The sequence below is a fragment of the Chroicocephalus ridibundus genome, chromosome 2 (genome assembly GCF_963924245.1).
Source record: "Chroicocephalus ridibundus chromosome 2, bChrRid1.1, whole genome shotgun sequence".
NCBI lineage: Eukaryota > Metazoa > Chordata > Aves > Charadriiformes > Laridae > Chroicocephalus > Chroicocephalus ridibundus.
In genome coordinates this window covers 19,015,079-19,032,694 of record NC_086285.1, presented here as the reverse complement: position 1 = coordinate 19,032,694, position 17,616 = coordinate 19,015,079, and the positions used below count along the sequence as shown (strand labels likewise).

Sequence of the window (17,616 nt, the reverse complement as noted above, 5' to 3'; positions counted from 1 at the left end):
TTGATATCATCACATAATACATGACGCATTAGCTTGTCATGCTGTATAGTTGCCGCTGTTTATCCACCTCTTACTGATAGTAGCCAAGCACAGAGAGATTACAGGCTCTCCCAGTGGAGAGTGAGATTCCAGAGGCGTTATGTTATTAGCAGAAGCAGTGGCAGCGTGCAGCAATGGTTGAGGTCTATCAACATAGAGTGACAAGACGGAAAACTCAGCAGAATTTTCATTATTCCTTTAGAAGACCACTGTCTGTGTAAACCACTCCAATGCACCTAGTCCTTCAAGTCATCATAATAAAGAATTCCAGGGTTAGATGTTTAAGACTAAGTCTATGCTAATAAACCAAACAGGGCCAGTGAGCTGTAGCTGAAACACTCCCACAGGATTGCCCATTCTGATTAATTGTTATCATGCCTCCCTGGGGCGGTTTTGGACCATGCCAGCTCGCAGTCTCCCAAAAATACCCAGGCACACTTCAAGAAAGCACAGGCCAGCAATGGTTTCCAGCAGGCTCTGCGGAAAGATACAACTTTATTTTTACCAGGAGGTTAAAAGAGTAGTGAAGTATAGAGTTTAGCTGTATAGACTTGAGTCATGCCATGTCACTTGCCCTCAGGGCCAGAGAAGGGTGCTAGCGCTTTTCTTTTTAACTAATATATATATAGCCTTAGAACTAGAATAGTACAGTATCATCCTTAGGGTAAAAACACATGGAGGCTCTAAGATGTATCTTTCTTATCTTCTGCAGCAGTCTGTTTGTTTATTTTTTTGCTCTAGTAGGTGACATAAGTGCTGAAGGAGGAAAATTCAGCCCATGTTCCATCTTCGTGCAACTTCTTCAGAGCTTGTTCCATCCCGAGGGTGAAAGGGGAAATGAGGACATACTCCGAAAAAGTCAACGACCTTTATAATCATATGGTTACCCTGGGGGCATGAATAAGGTGGTTCAGCACAGTTTTTAGTTTAGATGAGATGTAAGCATTTTGGTAGGTTGCTTTCTTTTATCTTCCCGCAGGTAACCTGGCACACACTAAAAGCAAAACTACAATCAGTTACCAAATGTGGACACCCCAGAAATCAATCAGTCATACAAAGGTAAGAACACTGATTTTGTGATTCTGCATTGAACCCTAATTTAAACTAGAAAGGCAATACTGTTATTGGTACTAAAAGTAAGCAAGTAACCCCTTCCTTGGTTTTTCTCCCTCTCCTATTTTCTTTTCTGTTTAGCTGGATATCTTTGTGTTGTGCAATTCATATTCCTTCCGTGAGGTAAAAACCTAACATTTCCCTTCTTTCTGGCTATAGTTTTGTAACAATTTCAGGGGAAAAAAATATTGTTTCCTAGCTGTATCATAGCAAAAAGAAAAATTAAAATATTGCTGTGGAGTATAGTCAAGTTCCTTAGAGAACTACCAAAATAACAGTGATAATGAAATAATAGACAGGACCTCAGACATTGTTAGGTTATTTGTGGCAGTTATTTAGATGCTCCGTTATCAAATTGTGTCCTCTGTTTGTGAATGTTTGTGTATTGTGTAGCAAAGTAATGTAACGTACTGGTGTAACTGATTTGTGCTAGTGATCATGCTGTAACTTTTTCTGTTTAGAATATTTTTTTTAAAATTAACAATGTTCTCTGAGGGGTGCTTTGTTGTGGCATTGGAAAGGGCATGACAGGCTCAACAGAGATAAAAAGTGTCATTTTCTTTCTTCATCTTATAGAATGAAGCAGGAGATACTGGACATCATCCAAGAGAGACAACCAGCATGAAAACACAGACAGTTGCTTCTTATTTTAGAGTAAGATAACAGATCTTTTAATATTTTTTTCTAGAGTAGAATTAATGTTTATTCTTTCACCTTTTGATATGCACCTGTTGACTTAGAGTCAACAGTGATCCATTTGGAGTTTGTGAACTGCATATATGGTGCAGCAGTCTGTGCAGAACAAATATCTAGTGGAGATTGTGATGTTTCATCTTTAATCGTACTTGATCACACAGCCATGTTTCTGTCATGATAATGTATGATGATTGATATTAATCCTTCACTTGCTTGTTTTCCCACCAAGGGAGATAAAGGGAGATTGGACATTAGTGGTATAGCCTTTCTTTAAGAGTTTATGAAGCAAGAGGGCAAAGTCAATTTGAAGCAGGAGCTCCAGAGAAAGACTTTAATGGTCACTGCCTCAGAGGCTGTCCTGAGTCCATCCTTGTGGCTCCTTCAGCAGTGCTCTTGATCTTCCCAAGCACTGCCTGTGCTGCTGGTGCTGCAACAGAAAATAGCTGTGAAGACCATTCTTTCCTCCAAAGTAGTGCACAAGTGGTTCGCTTGGGCCCAGCTCTAATTTCCAACTCTTACTTAGTCATCTCTCCCAGCAAAAACATAAAGATGGATGAGGTGATGTTTGTGGCCCATAACAGTTCATTTACATCTATGACAGAGAACAGTAAAGAGCAAGATCTCTGTTTAGTAGATACAATTGCCGTCGGCTGCGAAGGATAATTTCAGACTAAGGTATCATGGTGGTCCAAAGCTGCATAGTGTTTTAAAGTTCTAGATGGAAAAAATTATTGAATCTCATGCAAACTAATATCTGTGATTCAGTGCATTACGAACACATCTAGCATCAGAGGCTGCAAATGAGTTAATTATATTTACACTTTTCTGTTATTATTTTCTGTAGTTGAAATCCTCGCTTAGATCGTGCTAGCTAACGCTCTTAAATGAAGATTCAGCTTCAGCCCTACTGGTTTACTCATACGCAGAAACCTATGGGTGATTGAGAAAAGCATCTGCCACCTCAGACTGAGTGGAAAAAAAAATTAGCCATTAGCGTGTCCTACTTGTTTGTGTTCAATTGGCAGACTAGTGATGAATCTAATTAAGCACTTTGCTGCATGGTGCAGCGTCTGTCCAGAATGGAATTGCACATTTTAATAGAAAACATATGGCTTTTGACATCCTACACTAGTTTCATGTATCCAACCTACTGCTGAACTGCATTACCTCCTGGCTGCTTCGTTTTGTTGAGTCAGGTTGAATCTTGAGGAATGAGCCCCTTCATTTGTGTTTTAATAAGATCCTCCCATGAAGCAGTTTTACAAAACACCAGTCAAGGTTGTTTACAGCCAGAATCACCTCAGTTGGCACGGGGAGCTGCAAACTGCATCCCCTCTGCTAGCCTGGTAGCTTGGTGAGGTGGGAAAAGTACAGCTTTGGAATTGTGATTTTGTTTATTTCTAATTTTGCCCTCCTCAAAGGTTTCCTCTTGGCAAGGCAGCTATAGTATCACCATCAGCCTATACAACGAACAGGACATGCTAGATCAGAACAGTTTAAGCAGCCCCTCTTCTAAGGTAGCCTTAGTTTCCTCCAGTCTAATGAGCGACGGCAATGTTTACTGGCTTGCTGCTCTTCCATTTCCCATCCATAGATGGATCTTTACTGTCTGGGTGAAAACGGATCTTCAAATAGGTGAGAAAAGAAAAACTGGGCTGTAAATACGTAATAAGGCTTTAAGAGAAGCAAATAAGTGTAAGGAGAGTTTCCATCATATGTTAGACTTCGTGGCAATTTGTGAGAATGTTCTGGGTGGAATTTGGTACATCCATTTGGAGTCACTGTTTCTGTCAAGCAGTACATGCTAGTAACTTGGAGATCTTATCAAAGCTAGAATGGTTGTTGGGTCATTTACTCGATTAAGGTACAAGCTTACTGAAATGTAAATGGGTTTGGACATGATTCTGATCATATGAAATAACATTTCAGCTAGACATGGTCCTATATACAAGTTTTATAAAAATCCTAGTGGCAGATATCTTGTTACTTTCTTGCAGTATTCTCTGATGGATTTGTTATCCAAAATGGTCGTCGGCCAGCCTCATTTTGTCAGGTGCATCAAGCCAAACAACGACCGGCAGGCAAACAAGTTTGATAAAGAAAAAGTGTTGGTTCAGCTGCGTTACACAGGAATTCTGGAGACAGCAAGAATTCGAAGACAGGGTTATTCACACCGTATACTGTTCGCTAACTTCATAAAACGGTAACATTGATGTGAAGAAGCCTTCTTCTCTCCTATCATTGCTGTCCAGTGTTTGCTAAGCATCCACAGTGTCTTTAGTACGGTCTTTAAAGAAAAAATATAAAGACATTTCCTGTAACAAAGAAGATTACAGACTGGATGACAAGGAGTAGTTCAGGCTCAAAATGAGTGACCCATTTTGGATTGGTAGGGGAAGAGGGTGCCTCTCAGGGTGATTGTTTCAGGCTTCCTGCGTATTTGGCTAAAAATTGTCTTGCTTATAATCTGCAAGTTTTCTTCAAAGACTTGCAATTTAGAAATGTAATCCTTCAAATTAAAGCTGAGAATTTGGAGCAATAGCATCCAAGGAGCACCACAGTTTCTCTAGCTCCTGACATTCAGCACTGTGCAGCATCTGCTTGTGGAGGGTGGATACTTTGCTATTGCTAATCTAGGGCTGAGAAGTTCATAATTTTGTTTAAAATATAATTTCTAAGTATTACTCATTTGTTAAGAAGAAGAGTAATGAACTCACTATGGTTTTATAATTCCTTTAACTATCTCTTCTTCCTCTGCCCCAAAAAATTAATCCTGAGCACTTAATCTCTACTTCTCTCTTACAAATAAAGACCCTGAGTATTTGCCTCAATCAGAACTGAGATATATGGAGCGGAGATCAAAACTGGGAAGAAGCAAGCAACACGCATTCAGACAGAAGCACTTAAAAGTAATAATGCACTAGAAACAGAGAACAAGCAGCAGAGTGCTGTAGGTGCACGAGGAGAGAGAGGAAGGACAAAGTGATGTTTTTATAGCGCTGTTTCTGGAAAGAATACTCCTGGGATTATTACTGTTTTGGGATAGTGCAGCATCGGAAAAGATAGTTAGCACTGCACCAAGATGTGCTGTGGCTTTTGGTCATTGCTTTTTATAAAAAATTTTACTACCCAGGTAAAAGAGAGGAAAGCAGTGAACGTGACAGGGTAGGTCTCCAGAGAGCAGGCCCCTGATTGCAGCGAGGCTGTGCAGATCTCTGGCACTGAGGATGGGGCCCTCAAACAAAAAGGGATTTTTATTAAGTATCTATCTCCTTGTCTTTTTTTTTTAAATAGTTTAGAGTTAAAGGTAGACCTAGGATAATGGCAAAATTATTTTGTTAGAATAAAAATAAACCAATTCATTGTGTAGTAAAAAGAAAAATAAAGGAGCTGTAGGAATTGGTGATAATGCAGGAATCAACATTGTCTCTTTTTTTATTATTCCATAAGGAAATTGTTACTGTTATTTAAAGCTGGTACAACCCAAGCTTCGTGTATAAAGGCTGAATAACAAGAAAAAAGGAGAATGTACTGTCAGGAAGCACACATAATTCATGTAATTTTCCTGAATTAAAAAAAGCCCAACAAGATAGGTATGGTTCATTTTGTTATGGAGCATTTTGGAAGGTCCTGGAACACACAAGGATTTTCCTACACAGCAGCGGAGCTAGTATGTTACGGGTAATTTTTATGCATGAGCATCCTGACCTCTTTTCCCCGTCAGAATTAGTTCTAATGAGTTTGCCAGATTAATTGCTTACATATAATATGTCATAACAGTATGTATATGTTACAAAAGAATCTGCAAAGCTGAATCCATCCAAGGAGGTAACAAGGGCTAGGATGCATCTCACATCATGTTAACTATCTCAAAGGTAGATGGTCTAGCACTTGAGATAAGATAGGAAATTTTTATGACATTTCTAGTTATGAAATAAGCTAATTTATGCAGAAAAGCTTTAACAATATTTTTATTTTGCCACTGAAATCGCTTTCACAGAATGCAGAGAGCCAGAGCAGCAAAGAACTGGTGCACAACTCTTATTTGGGTTGCACACTTTTAAAAAGCCTTCTGGTGTTGATATAGAATTAAACAACGCTCCAGGGTGTGCAATATGTCACTCATCCACTTTTGATTGAGTTTCTCAGTACTGCATATAAATCACAGCAATTTCTTTCATATGCTGTTTTGGTTTTTTTCAGTGCTATGTTTTCTTTCATGCATCTGCTTTTATTATATATATATCAATGGATTAAATGTATTTGCATTTATTGCTCACTATTAACAAAATAAAGAATCATATATTTGTCTTTAGGTATTATCTCATCTGTTACAAAACAAATGATGATCCTCCAGTCAGCCCGGAAACCTGTGCTGCCATCTTGGAGAAAGCCCGCCTTGACAACTGGGTTCTTGGAAAAACTAAAGTAATTTTTTAATATACTCTATCTGCATTATTGCAGTATGTCGTTGTTAACTTATCAAGCCATTTTTTTCTCACCCATTTGGTTACGGTAGCTCTTGGTGTCTGTTCGTTTAAAAAAACACCCTTTGCTGGGTACTGTTCCTGATATCTGGCTGAAATCCTGACCCTGTAAAGTGTTAAAATTCTGATCAGCTTTATTGAGGCCACAGTGCAAAGCAGTATGTGACAATAACACTGCTTGCATTTTCTTTCAAAAAATGTGGTAGTAAGGATTCCAGTGAGCTTAGTCCAAGCTTTTTTAAGGAAAAGAAGTTATACCTCTTCCCTGGAGCAAATCAGACTCACAAAGGGAAAGGAAAAGGTATTGGCTTTCTGGCCAGAGGCCTCTGAGGCAGACTTTGCTGAGCACTGAGGGAAGAGATAGCAGGATAATCCAATATATATGAAGTGGGGCGAAGACTTTAGTATGAGAAACACATGTCTGTTCCCGTACTTTTGCTTTGGTTCTAGCTTACTGGTCTTCCCAGTGTGCCAGAGAGGGACACCCACCCATCCCCCCCCTCCAACTGACAGACCTCAGGAGGTCTGACAGAGAAAAGAAGCATCAGACAACTACTGCACCAAGTCTCTCTATTTACTAATGTAACAAAAGTGCCCAGGAAGGATATGATTATATAGAGAGATGGATCCTAAACTATTTGAAATCACCTCAGTGTAGAAGAAACAACTGTTCTTCTGAGACAACTTCCTGGATAGATGGGAGACAGAAGCCATGGAGTTACCTCCTCCTCAGTCTTTATTTCCCTCTGCTGTCTTAGTGAGGCTGATGGGCAACATGCAGCCAAAGGAAGCATATCTTGAGATGTGAGATCTATAGCTTACGTTTACTTTAATTAGGGTTAACCTGTATCTGTACCAACGAGTGATCAAAATCAGGGGAATTCTGCAAAATAAGCATAATTATTGTCTTAATTGCACAAGTTCTTTCTACACGTTTTATCCTGTCCTAAAATACACCAGGAATGGGTTCGTATCCCTTGTGCTGGACTGGTTTTTCAGGGGTTATATGAGCTTCATGCTTGATAAAAGTAATTTAGTAAAAAAACAATGCCTTAGATTTAAAATTGGAAAGCAGAGAGGTTGAAGGTTCCAGATTTGGATCACATTTGTGTAACATACATCAGATTTGTGAGGTTAGCAAAACTGTCAGCCTCATAGTTTTGAAAACAGATTTATAGTTACAGACTGACGTTTTGCACTGGGACTTTAAAACATCTTCCCATGAAAGCATGAACAAGCAGGGACTGGCAACAGATGTTGAAAGGGAGGGTAAGGTAAACTAATACCCCAGAAAATCAAAGTTCCATCTTTAACAAGAATGATCCTTTAGGTACTACAGCTAAAGAATCTGTTCATCATTTGAAACCAACTTGTAACTGTTGTTGATGTTAAATGGATTGAGTAAATACAGGGCCTGGGAGGGTAATTTAAACTTTTGCTTGTCTTCCTACTCTTTGTAAGGTATTCCTCAAATACTATCACGTGGAGCAGCTAAATTTAATGCGGAAGGAGACAGTTGACATGATTATTTTGATTCAAGCTTGTGTGAGAGGGTGGCTGGGTTCAAGGAGATACAAAAAGATAAAGGAACAAAGGGAAAAAAGTGCTATTAAAATACAATCAGGTAATAACTTTAAAACATTTAACATTTTGCTTAAAGCTAGTGCATGTGTACAGTTGATAGATGGATATGCACGCTGGATGTGGATTTTGCTGTTTTCCTGCTGTTGCATTTGACAAAATATCTTACACTTGGTCATACCTGTTCTTATGAAGAAAAATTTATTTTAACCAGGTTATGACAGTCCCTGTACTGAAGTTACGTTTATCAATGTTACATTTAAAAGGCAATTTTAACAATGGAAGGGTGTGATTGCACAGATGATACTGTTATTAATAATACTCTGACATGCTCTGACAAGGTTGTATAATATAATAATGAAAATAAAATGTATTAACCGTCCTAGATAATAAGACCAATTACTCTGTTGATGGAGACATCAGTTGAAATTTTTTATACGTTTAAAACATCATCTTGTTTTACATTCTGATTCTCTTGTGTTTTCTATTCATTTCATTCATAATAACTTTACTAACCATAAAACGTAGGTTTTATCTACATTTACTTCTTGTGCTTGTTTGCCATTTTTTTGAAAGATAAAGCCTCCAAAATATTTATGAATATTTTAATAGAGTTCTGTAATTCCTTCCAGACTTTTTTTTATTCTTACAGGCTTTTGTGTACCTAATGGATTATTTAATTTTTGACATCTCTTTTCAGCTTACAGGGGTTTTGTTGCTCGTAAAGAATACGCAAATGCAAAACATAATAAAAAAGTGGAAGAATATATTACTAGACTTCAAGCAAGTAAGAATTCTTTGCTTTCCTGGCTTTTTATGTGCTATCCATACACAATATGTTGATCCAGTTTCTTTGCTATTACCTAGCCACACTTATTGGCTATGCACATTTACACATTCTGAGGTATAATTTATCTGTTATATATAATATGACTATTATATATAATACATATATTATAATTTATCTATTATCTATATACAGTGGTTGAATTGGGTCAAGGTATTCCATTACCTGTACCTCAAAGTGGCTTAGCGGCACTTCCCACAGCTGTGGATAGGGCTGGTTAAATGGTACAGCAAGCTTTTTCACTCCTAGTCTGATGTGTCTTAGTATTACAGCTGGCATTGTAGAAGCCCCATATGATTCTGTCTGTATATAATGTGTGCGTGCATGCTTTTGTTATGCATCAGTAATAGTTATGTTTAAGAAGACTACAACCTGTAATTTCACTCATGTCTTGGATTCTTTTTTGCCATCGCTCAGTCCAACGTACCAAAGTATTCATTCTCTTCTGTAGCAATAATCGCTTTGGGCCCAGATGTACGCTATGTGACATCCCTTTTTCCTCCCTATATTTCCATCTCCCCCATCCCTGCAGAGATTTGCCTGAGCCAGATGCAGTCTAGGCAGCTCTGAAATCAGCAGCAGTACAAGTAGAGAGGCGCAGGTCTGAAAACAGCTGGCACAAATCTGCACAGCACTTTCAGTAATTACAAAATATTATATTTGGCAACCCCAAATATAAGCTAGTGGTGCCAGTACCCAGGCTATCTAGATTTAAATTACCTCAGATATGGCTTCATGAGTATATACTGACACCAGTGCTGGTTTTAATCATTGTCAGATGCATATGTTAATTGCACTGAGCCAATGATAGTGTGTACTGAAGAGCACTTCACCACAGTTGGTAGAACTTAATCGGTGTAGAAAACAATCTAAAAGCAGTATAAAGTCCAGTGATGTGCCAAAAATAATGACACATCTGAAAGTTGTCAATTATATTAGGACATTTAGAAAATGCAAAAGTATGAATTTGCTTCTTCACTCTGTTTGTTGATCTCCCCAGTGTTTCTTCTTGTCCGCCTTCTCTGTCCTGTGTCCAGTTTCATTTCAACTCTTTTCACTGCATGAGAAGCCAGAACAAAAAGGAAGTCCACTTCTACCTAGCTCTCTTGGGTTTTTCCCCCCCCATTTCTTTCTAAAGAAATACAAAACTCCACTTCTAGTTTGAAAACAAAGCTTTCATAATAAAGTTCTCAGGAAACTTCAAAGGTGAACCAGAATAAGTCTAAAAGGACCGGACCTAGCTTATATTGTCATGTCCATTGACAATGTAACTTGATTTATTTCAAAATAACTCCTGTTGAGTTGCTTTTCTATGAAAATGGAATGAGGATTGTCTCAAAGGTCCAAGAAACTCTAGAGTTATTCCAGTTTGCCCTTTTCTAAGGCCCTGTCAGACTGCAGTATAAAACCCAATTGTGCCACTTCCAGTAAGTATTTGGGTTCCTTTGCCATATATCCAGTTATCAAGATGGAGTTTATGTCCCTTTTATACAGTGCTTCTTACACTGAACCACTGCATCTAGTGGCACCCAAGTTTGTCTAAATTATGAGTAGGGAAGGCTAAAGCAAATAAAACCTAGCACCAAGTTATGTGAATGTGTTAGAACAGGCTGCTTATGCTCCCTTCCCAATCCTCAGTGAGCGTCACCTTTCCCTGTGATGCAAAACACTCTCAGCAGAGTTGGAGTAAGAGCTCCCATATCTGCTGTCTCCTCAGGGTACTTAAATCACCTGAATCCTTTATCCACATAGTCTTGTTACTGCATTTGGAATTAGAGTTCAACAAAAATCTTTTGAGAAAACACTATGTTCTTTTTATTTTGCCAAGGATTAGCGGATTTGTGCTGAATCCCTGGAACTGCAGACTTGTCCAAATCACAGCACTGTGGAGACTATGCCAGTTCCCATTAGGAAACTATTTGCCAGTTCAGGAATTTTTGAAGCAACATTCTGAATGCAATTCAGTTTCTGATTAAGACATTTCAGTGTAGATGTCTAAAAGTGACATAGGTGTCTAAAGTCCTCTTATAGTCAGCAAAGCCTAGAGTTTGATTCCTTTTATTCAAAACCACCAAAAGTTCAGCTCATTTGCCCCCATGTTGGTATCTAGTGTCATTTGAGATGCCCTAGGTTATCTTGCCTGGCCTCCAGCTTTATTTCATGTGGTATACCCAACTTTCTCTCTACAGAAAGTCCCGTCAGTCTTGTTCTTTTTGCCAGCTCCATGCAGATGTCTTGGCTATCTTGGAGCACTTCAGATGGCACTATATACCTATGTGCTGGCAACTGCATCAAGCCTCTAGTGACTAGTCAATGCCGACATGTCTTAGGGAAGACCCATGTTTGAGTCCTTATTCATGCCGGTCCAGACCAGAAACTTGAACTTGTGCCTCCCACAAAGCACGAGTAGCGAGTACCCTTGCCACAGTGCACCTGGTTGCGTTGGAGCTTAGCACATCTTTCATGCTGAGCTTTTTCATTCTGAATAATGAGTCTTTGCAAAAGAAGCATGAGCTAAGTCTTCTGTAACTGCTGAGCTATAAAATTTTCAGTTTGTCTCTGATCTAGTGAATGTTCAGCTAATTCCAAGTCTGTGCCAGAAGAGAGCCTGGTAATCTCAATAGCCTGATAATCAGGCGTTTCCCAGGAAAATGAAAGACTTGAGTCAAATCAATTGCCTGAATCAGGCAAAGCAGGTACATGAAGCTGAGAGCACTGTGTTCTAGAGGCACTTCTATACCACTATGCTTCTGCTTCATTCTGCATCTTCCTGTATTTTCTTTAATCCAATAAAGTACAAAGAAAGAGCTTGTTTGTATCCTCATGTAGAATGGGTACAGCTTTCTGAAATCTCAAAAAAGTTTTGTGGGGGAGAATAATTTAAGATGAAATGTAATCATAACAACCACCCCAATCCGTATTTCCTTACTGTTTTTTGTTTAATGCTGTTAGCATTTGACTCTCCGAAACGTGTGGGACATACAGTGCTTGTTGCCTAAGGTTGTTTTATATTACAATTTGTATCAGTTGCCAGAGGATACTTACTCAGGAAGAAGAGAAAAGAACTAACTGAGGCAAGAAACAAAGCAGCAATAACAATTCAGTCTCACTACAGGGGATATAAGGAGAGGAAGATCTTCAAAAGGAGGAGGTACTGTTATTTTCTCTCTCTTATGTCACTCAAATGTGTTCCTTTTCAGTAACTATTCTGCGAAAGAACAGTGATGTAAGCTAAAAGTGGAGCAAATTAGGATTATTCTAGATATGTACGCAGAAGTAATGTATTTTTATGTGAACGTTTTTAATGGCAGTAGCCAATTTTCTCATATTTATAAGGCCAGGGAATAAAGGCATATTTCGGGGAAAGATCAACAATATTGTGCTTACCTGTAATGTTAACGTAATCTGTAGGTTAGTCTCTTTTCATAGCTCATCATAAAAAGCTGAGACAAGAGCGAGAAATAGGCATCTCTCTGCAAGGAACTGTTCTTCTCATCTTAAGTCACTGTTAGAGATAAGCATAGGTGATGACAGCAGGAACCCGGATGTCTTGCTCAGATCAAACAGATGAAAGTTAGGTGAGGCAAGTCACATCCGAAATCTCTCTGCAATGTGGTTTAGTCCCAATCTCTGAAATGGAGCTAGCAGCACTTTGCTTATCACCATCATTTTTTCAGAGACAGCATTTAAGTAGTGGAGACTAGCCCAGAGAGGTGGAAAAAAGCTGTGAAGGAGTCCAGAGTCTTTCAGAGAGAAGGTACAGGTTGGCAGATTTCACCTGGAACTGAAGTTTTATTGATGGTAACAAAGACGGTTTAGGGACTCGGTCTTTTAAATTTGACCTGGACCTATGGCCAGGATAATTCTTTTTGCATTCCTAGTGTAGCTTGAGGCAGTTTTTTTTCATGAATACATTTAGGATTGTGTGTATTTATACATACTTGAGGTGCTAAAAAGTTTCTGCCTTATGTTTTTGTTAACGTTTAAATTAATTCTTTACTGTTTTATCAGCCCTCATGCAGCCTAGGTTGTCCCCCTGGCAATTTTCCGTGAAGAATTTAACAGGGACGTCCCTTTTCACTTTAAAAAAATAATAATCATCAGAAAGACAGGGATTGGTTTGTTGAATTTAATTCTAGCTATACGAACTACATCTTCCCCATGTTGCAATATATCAAATTGCCATTTAGTACACAAACACTGCCAAAGGTAGTTGTAAAGCTGTCATTATCCTTCATCTCCTTCAGCTATAATTTTTGCCCAAACCTCTGTTCCATTCAGGGAATCACTTAGAAAGAAACAAACTGAAAATGCAGCGTCCGTTAGCGAAAAGGAAAAGGATGAAGGACTTCAAGATAATGGTGAAAGTCCATCTGAAGTGAAGAGTGCCCTTCCCAAAACAGAAGAAGAAGCAGCTGTTGTTGTTCAGAGCCATTACAGAGGCTACAGAGTCCGTAAAAATATAAAGGAACAGCACAAAAAAATAGCAGAGGAAGAATTATCTGCTGTGGAATTCCTTGAAGCACAACTGCAGCCAGCTCAAAATGATTCACTGGAAGAAGCAGCAAACGAGGAGACTCAAGATGAAGCTGATGCAGTTACTGACAGCGAGTGGTCTGGGTACAGTCACACAGGGAATGTCCAGGAGCAACAGAAAACATCCACTGAAGGAGAGGGAGCTTCTGTGAAGCAGAACCCTGCAGTAGAACATGTTGGTGAAGGTGAAGAACAGGCCTCTTTGGAAGAGCTGTCCAGGAAACCTTCTGTCAAAATCACAGCTGAACCTGCTCCCCAACAGGAGCAAGGTAACCAAGACACACTCAGTGCAGATGGGCAAAATAAAGAATCTGCTGTGGTCCAGCCCAGGACTGACAGGGATGCGGAAAGAAACCACCTGAAACATGAAGCAGTGATGCCTACAGGATGTAAAGGAATTGTAAGAAAAGAGTCACTAAGAGGTTCAAGGAAGCAAGTTGAGGCAGAAAAACAATGTTCAGAAGACAAAGAGAAGGCAGCCGTGGTTATTCAGAGCAGTTACCGGGGTTACAGAAGGAGGGGACAGCTCAGAAAAGAAGGGAAACTACCTTCCAAAAGTCAAGAGAAAACTATAAAGGAGACAACAGAAGCAGTACGTGTTCAAAATAATGATCCCCAAACAACAAAAGATAGGGAAAGCACCGGTACAGAGGCTGAAGACTCTAAGACACTGAAGGGAGACTCAGAGAAAGAGGCTTGTGATTTGGCAGCCTTTTCGCGGCAGGTAAGAAGCATATGAGCTACGTATGTTGAGCATAATACTCTGAGCAATGACAGAATAGCAAAGTTTTTTTACGAGCTTCAGAGGCTCTCTTTAAACTGAGACTGAGATTTTGTAATGACTGTTCTATAAAAATGCATATTTTGGGCTGCAAGGGAAAATACCCTTTTCAGAAAATAGGGAAGGACAAAGTTAGCTAAAAATTATGTTAGTTTTAACCTGGTTTAGATTAAATGCAGAAGCTCTGCCTCTGTGGAAATGTACGTCTACTAGGCAAGGTCCTTAATTCAGTAAACTTGTAAAATGTCTCTCTAAATGAAACTAAAAGTTGCTGTGTCAATGTCAGGGACTCACACATGTGCAGAGAAGGATGCCTACAGCTGTAGAAGCTATTTTGCATCAGCAAGGCACCGTCTACTCACGTGTGAGCCAATATGAAGTAGCTGCAGGACTGGGCTGCAGCGTGGAGTTTCCTACATGTCTTCTTTTCCTTCTTTGTTTCTTTGCTTTTTGTTTCTTTTTACTTCTTTTTTCTTTTTTCTTCTTTTTTCCTTCTTTTTTCTTCTTTTTTCCCCCTTTTTTTTCTTCTTCTGTTGTTTCTTCTTTTGGTATTCTTTTTTTTCTTCTTCTTCTTTTTCTTCTTCTGTTGTTTCTTCTTTTGGTATTCTTTTTTTTCTTCTTCTTTTTCTTCTTCTTTTTCTTCTCTTTTTATTACTCTTTTTTTCTTTTTTAAGGGGATTGGGGACATAAATGTGGTACGGTTCTACACTGCAGTAGGTGGAGCAATACCTTTTAAATTCATTCTCTAGTCCACTATTTTACCTTTGATTACCCTGGAACATGTATATGTACTCATATAATAATGTAAAATCCTGTGTTATATTTTTCAGATATCAAAATTATCTGAAGACTACCTAGCATTGCAGCAAAAATTGAATGAAATGATATTATCACATCAGCTGAGACCTGTGATGCTGTCCAAAGACAAGCAAGCTAATGGCCGACTTTCTTCTCACGTTTGTCAGTCAGGTAATGTTGAACCTTACTGTTAGCAGAATTTTCATTTGTAAACAGGACTGTCAAGAAGCGACTCCTAGTCATGTTTTGAAACTGGTACTAGTAGATGAGTTAGCTCTGGCTTGTCATATGACTCAGGCTATGTATTTTTGTACTAAGCCCCCTGTTGATACATGTATGGAACATAGTTTCCAGAAAATTATTAAAGCCTGGTTGGGATTTACATATTTATCATTTTCTTGGTATTTTGTTGCAGCGCTACTTAAGATTGGTGAATGAATCATTGTGAGACCTAGACATAGCATCTCTAGGAATACATTTATTTGGTAAAATTCCACATTGGCTCATTTTTACTCATATGTTGCTCAACTGTGTGTGCTATTGGTTAAGATATGGGACTATGTTTTAAAAACAAAATATTTTTTAGGTACTATGTCAAACAATTTACCAAAGTTTGCTGTATATATGATGAGTAAAGTTTTCGCTATCCACAAATGCAACTGAGGCTATCAAAACTTGTAACTCCTACCCACGTTGGTGGGCATGTCCTTAAAATTACGAGTAAAGTTTTATTAATAATTGGCATCCATTTAACTCACTTAAGAGGACATTACCTGTGAAAATACACTCCAATGTTATTTATATTCCAGTTAACATGGGCATGGGGGGTTCCCAAAATGCAGGTTAGGTGGCAGTGGGGAGCACTGGGAGAATTAAGGTGGAAGACGTGGGATTCAAAGCATGCAGATCATTAAGACCTGTGCCCCGTAGAGAGGTCCACTAGGAGCTGACTGAGCTGCTCAGTCCTCTTCAGATGGAATAGACATAACAGGGGATTTCCTCAGCCTGTGTCTTTGGCCGCAGATGTGGAGGACGATGAGGGGCACACATGGCAGATGACGGGGTGGGTCTCCATTTCTGCAGGGTGGCTTGTGCCAGCCCGCGCCACTGTTCTGCCTCTGGGGAAGATCTCTGCTCGCCTCTGCACAGCTGGGACCAGATCCAGGACTGTCCCTCGCTGCCCAGAGCTAATTGTACTATTTTCACTGTAACATGGTGAGTTCAGTTGTCATGTATGCTGAAACTTCTTTCTGTTCCCATGGCTACATTGAAGAGAACCTAAAATTACTTCACCCCCGCTTTGCAGTCCTCTCAAATGAGCAAGCTGCTAAAATGAGGGCTTAGTGTTTACGAAAGCTAAACCCCTAAGTGTAAACTGGCTGCTAGTAGATAATCTATGCAGTTCAGCCCATTTGCAAGACCAAAATCTGCAAGAGAAAATAAATGTGAAATGGAAAACTAAGCGCTATGATCTTTTATTAAAGACAGAGCAACGTTTGGGATTGTCATTAACGGGTTTGCACTGAATTCTCTATGAAATATTGCTAATTTTTGACAAGATAAACCTGAGGAATTAAAAAATGCATACTTTGGAAAAGAGCTTGGTTCTTACACATTTTCCTACAGAAGCCAGAGAAGAGACATAGATAGAGGGAAAGGGAATACACGGATGCCTGTTTTATCAGTTAAAGGTCTCAACTTAAAGTTCACAAGTGAACCAGGTGAAAGTGTATCAGTATGTTCATGCCATGTGCAAAATGGAGCAAAGTCTACCCTTCACATTGCTATAAATTTAAGTAGCTCTACAGGAGGCAAAAGGATGCCAGGGTTTGTCCTGTGCATGCAACCCTGCTTAAAGTAGTGACCTGTCAGCCACCTCACTTCCCTTTATCTCCAAAAATGTCCTGCTGCTTTAAACCTCTGTGGTGTCATAATACAGTGGTTTTCTAATGGTAGAGTGTGTGAAAGTGCTGCGTTGTATCCTTTTGAACACTGACATGAGAAATGTCATACATTTCTTTGAACCAAGTCAAAACGCTTTTTAAGACAACGCTGAAACGGTTGTTGAGTTGCACAAGAGACCAGTTCTTTGGCCTCATTTTAATAAATAAAAGGAAATAAGATTTTTTTACAACCTAGTGTTGGGTGGTCTTAACAAAAGGAGGATTTATTTTCTTTATGTTTTCTCCTGACAAATGACTGTATGTGTGACATGACAGCACTTAGTTCTTTTGTGCGTCAGGCAAAATCTGTAAGAAAATTCTGATTAATTGCAAGTCCCTCCTTTTTTTCTCTTTATCTTATGGGTGCAAAAATTTAGTGTTTGCTATTTTAACGAATTGCATTTTACAAAAAATGTCAGCAATAGCAATTGTAACTTTAAAACAGTAAGAAGCATCAAAAAAAAAAAGTCCTGAATGCCCATATTCATGTAGATTAAAACACACTTTGTAGTCAAGGCATGCTCATTCAGATGGCTCATGCAGAATTTTAGCAAAATATTTTTTTCAAAATAAATACGGTGGACACATGCTTTTGGTTTTGATTGAATTGCTGCAAGTTGGCATGTAGACAAGGTGAGTACAGAGCTCCGAAGGAGTTACTCTTTTCAAAGCTGAATGCGTTTAAAATGAAATAGCGTGTGCTATTTGACTAAGAAGCAGTAACTGAACTCACTAGAGAGAAATGTGCCACTAAAGCGCAGGCCAGCTAAAGTTGTCCCACCGGCCCTTAAACAC

The 17,616-nt window shown here is 39.0% G+C and overlaps 1 protein-coding gene across 1 annotated transcript in view; it reads left to right on the top strand.

Moving 5' to 3' along the window:
• The window catches only part of MYO3A (myosin IIIA), a 121,176-nt gene that overhangs the window by 88,501 nt on the left and 15,059 nt on the right, over positions 1-17,616 (top strand). Inside the window, exons 23-31 of the mRNA XM_063324623.1 lie at positions 1,019-1,098; positions 1,729-1,806; positions 3,846-4,051; positions 6,165-6,276; positions 7,797-7,959; positions 8,617-8,703; positions 11,791-11,914; positions 13,045-14,023; positions 14,911-15,049. Of these exons, the coding sequence (XP_063180693.1) occupies positions 1,019-1,098; positions 1,729-1,806; positions 3,846-4,051; positions 6,165-6,276; positions 7,797-7,959; positions 8,617-8,703; positions 11,791-11,914; positions 13,045-14,023; positions 14,911-15,049 (1,968 nt within the window). The remainder of the gene's footprint in view (positions 1-1,018; positions 1,099-1,728; positions 1,807-3,845; positions 4,052-6,164; positions 6,277-7,796; positions 7,960-8,616; positions 8,704-11,790; positions 11,915-13,044; positions 14,024-14,910; positions 15,050-17,616) is intronic.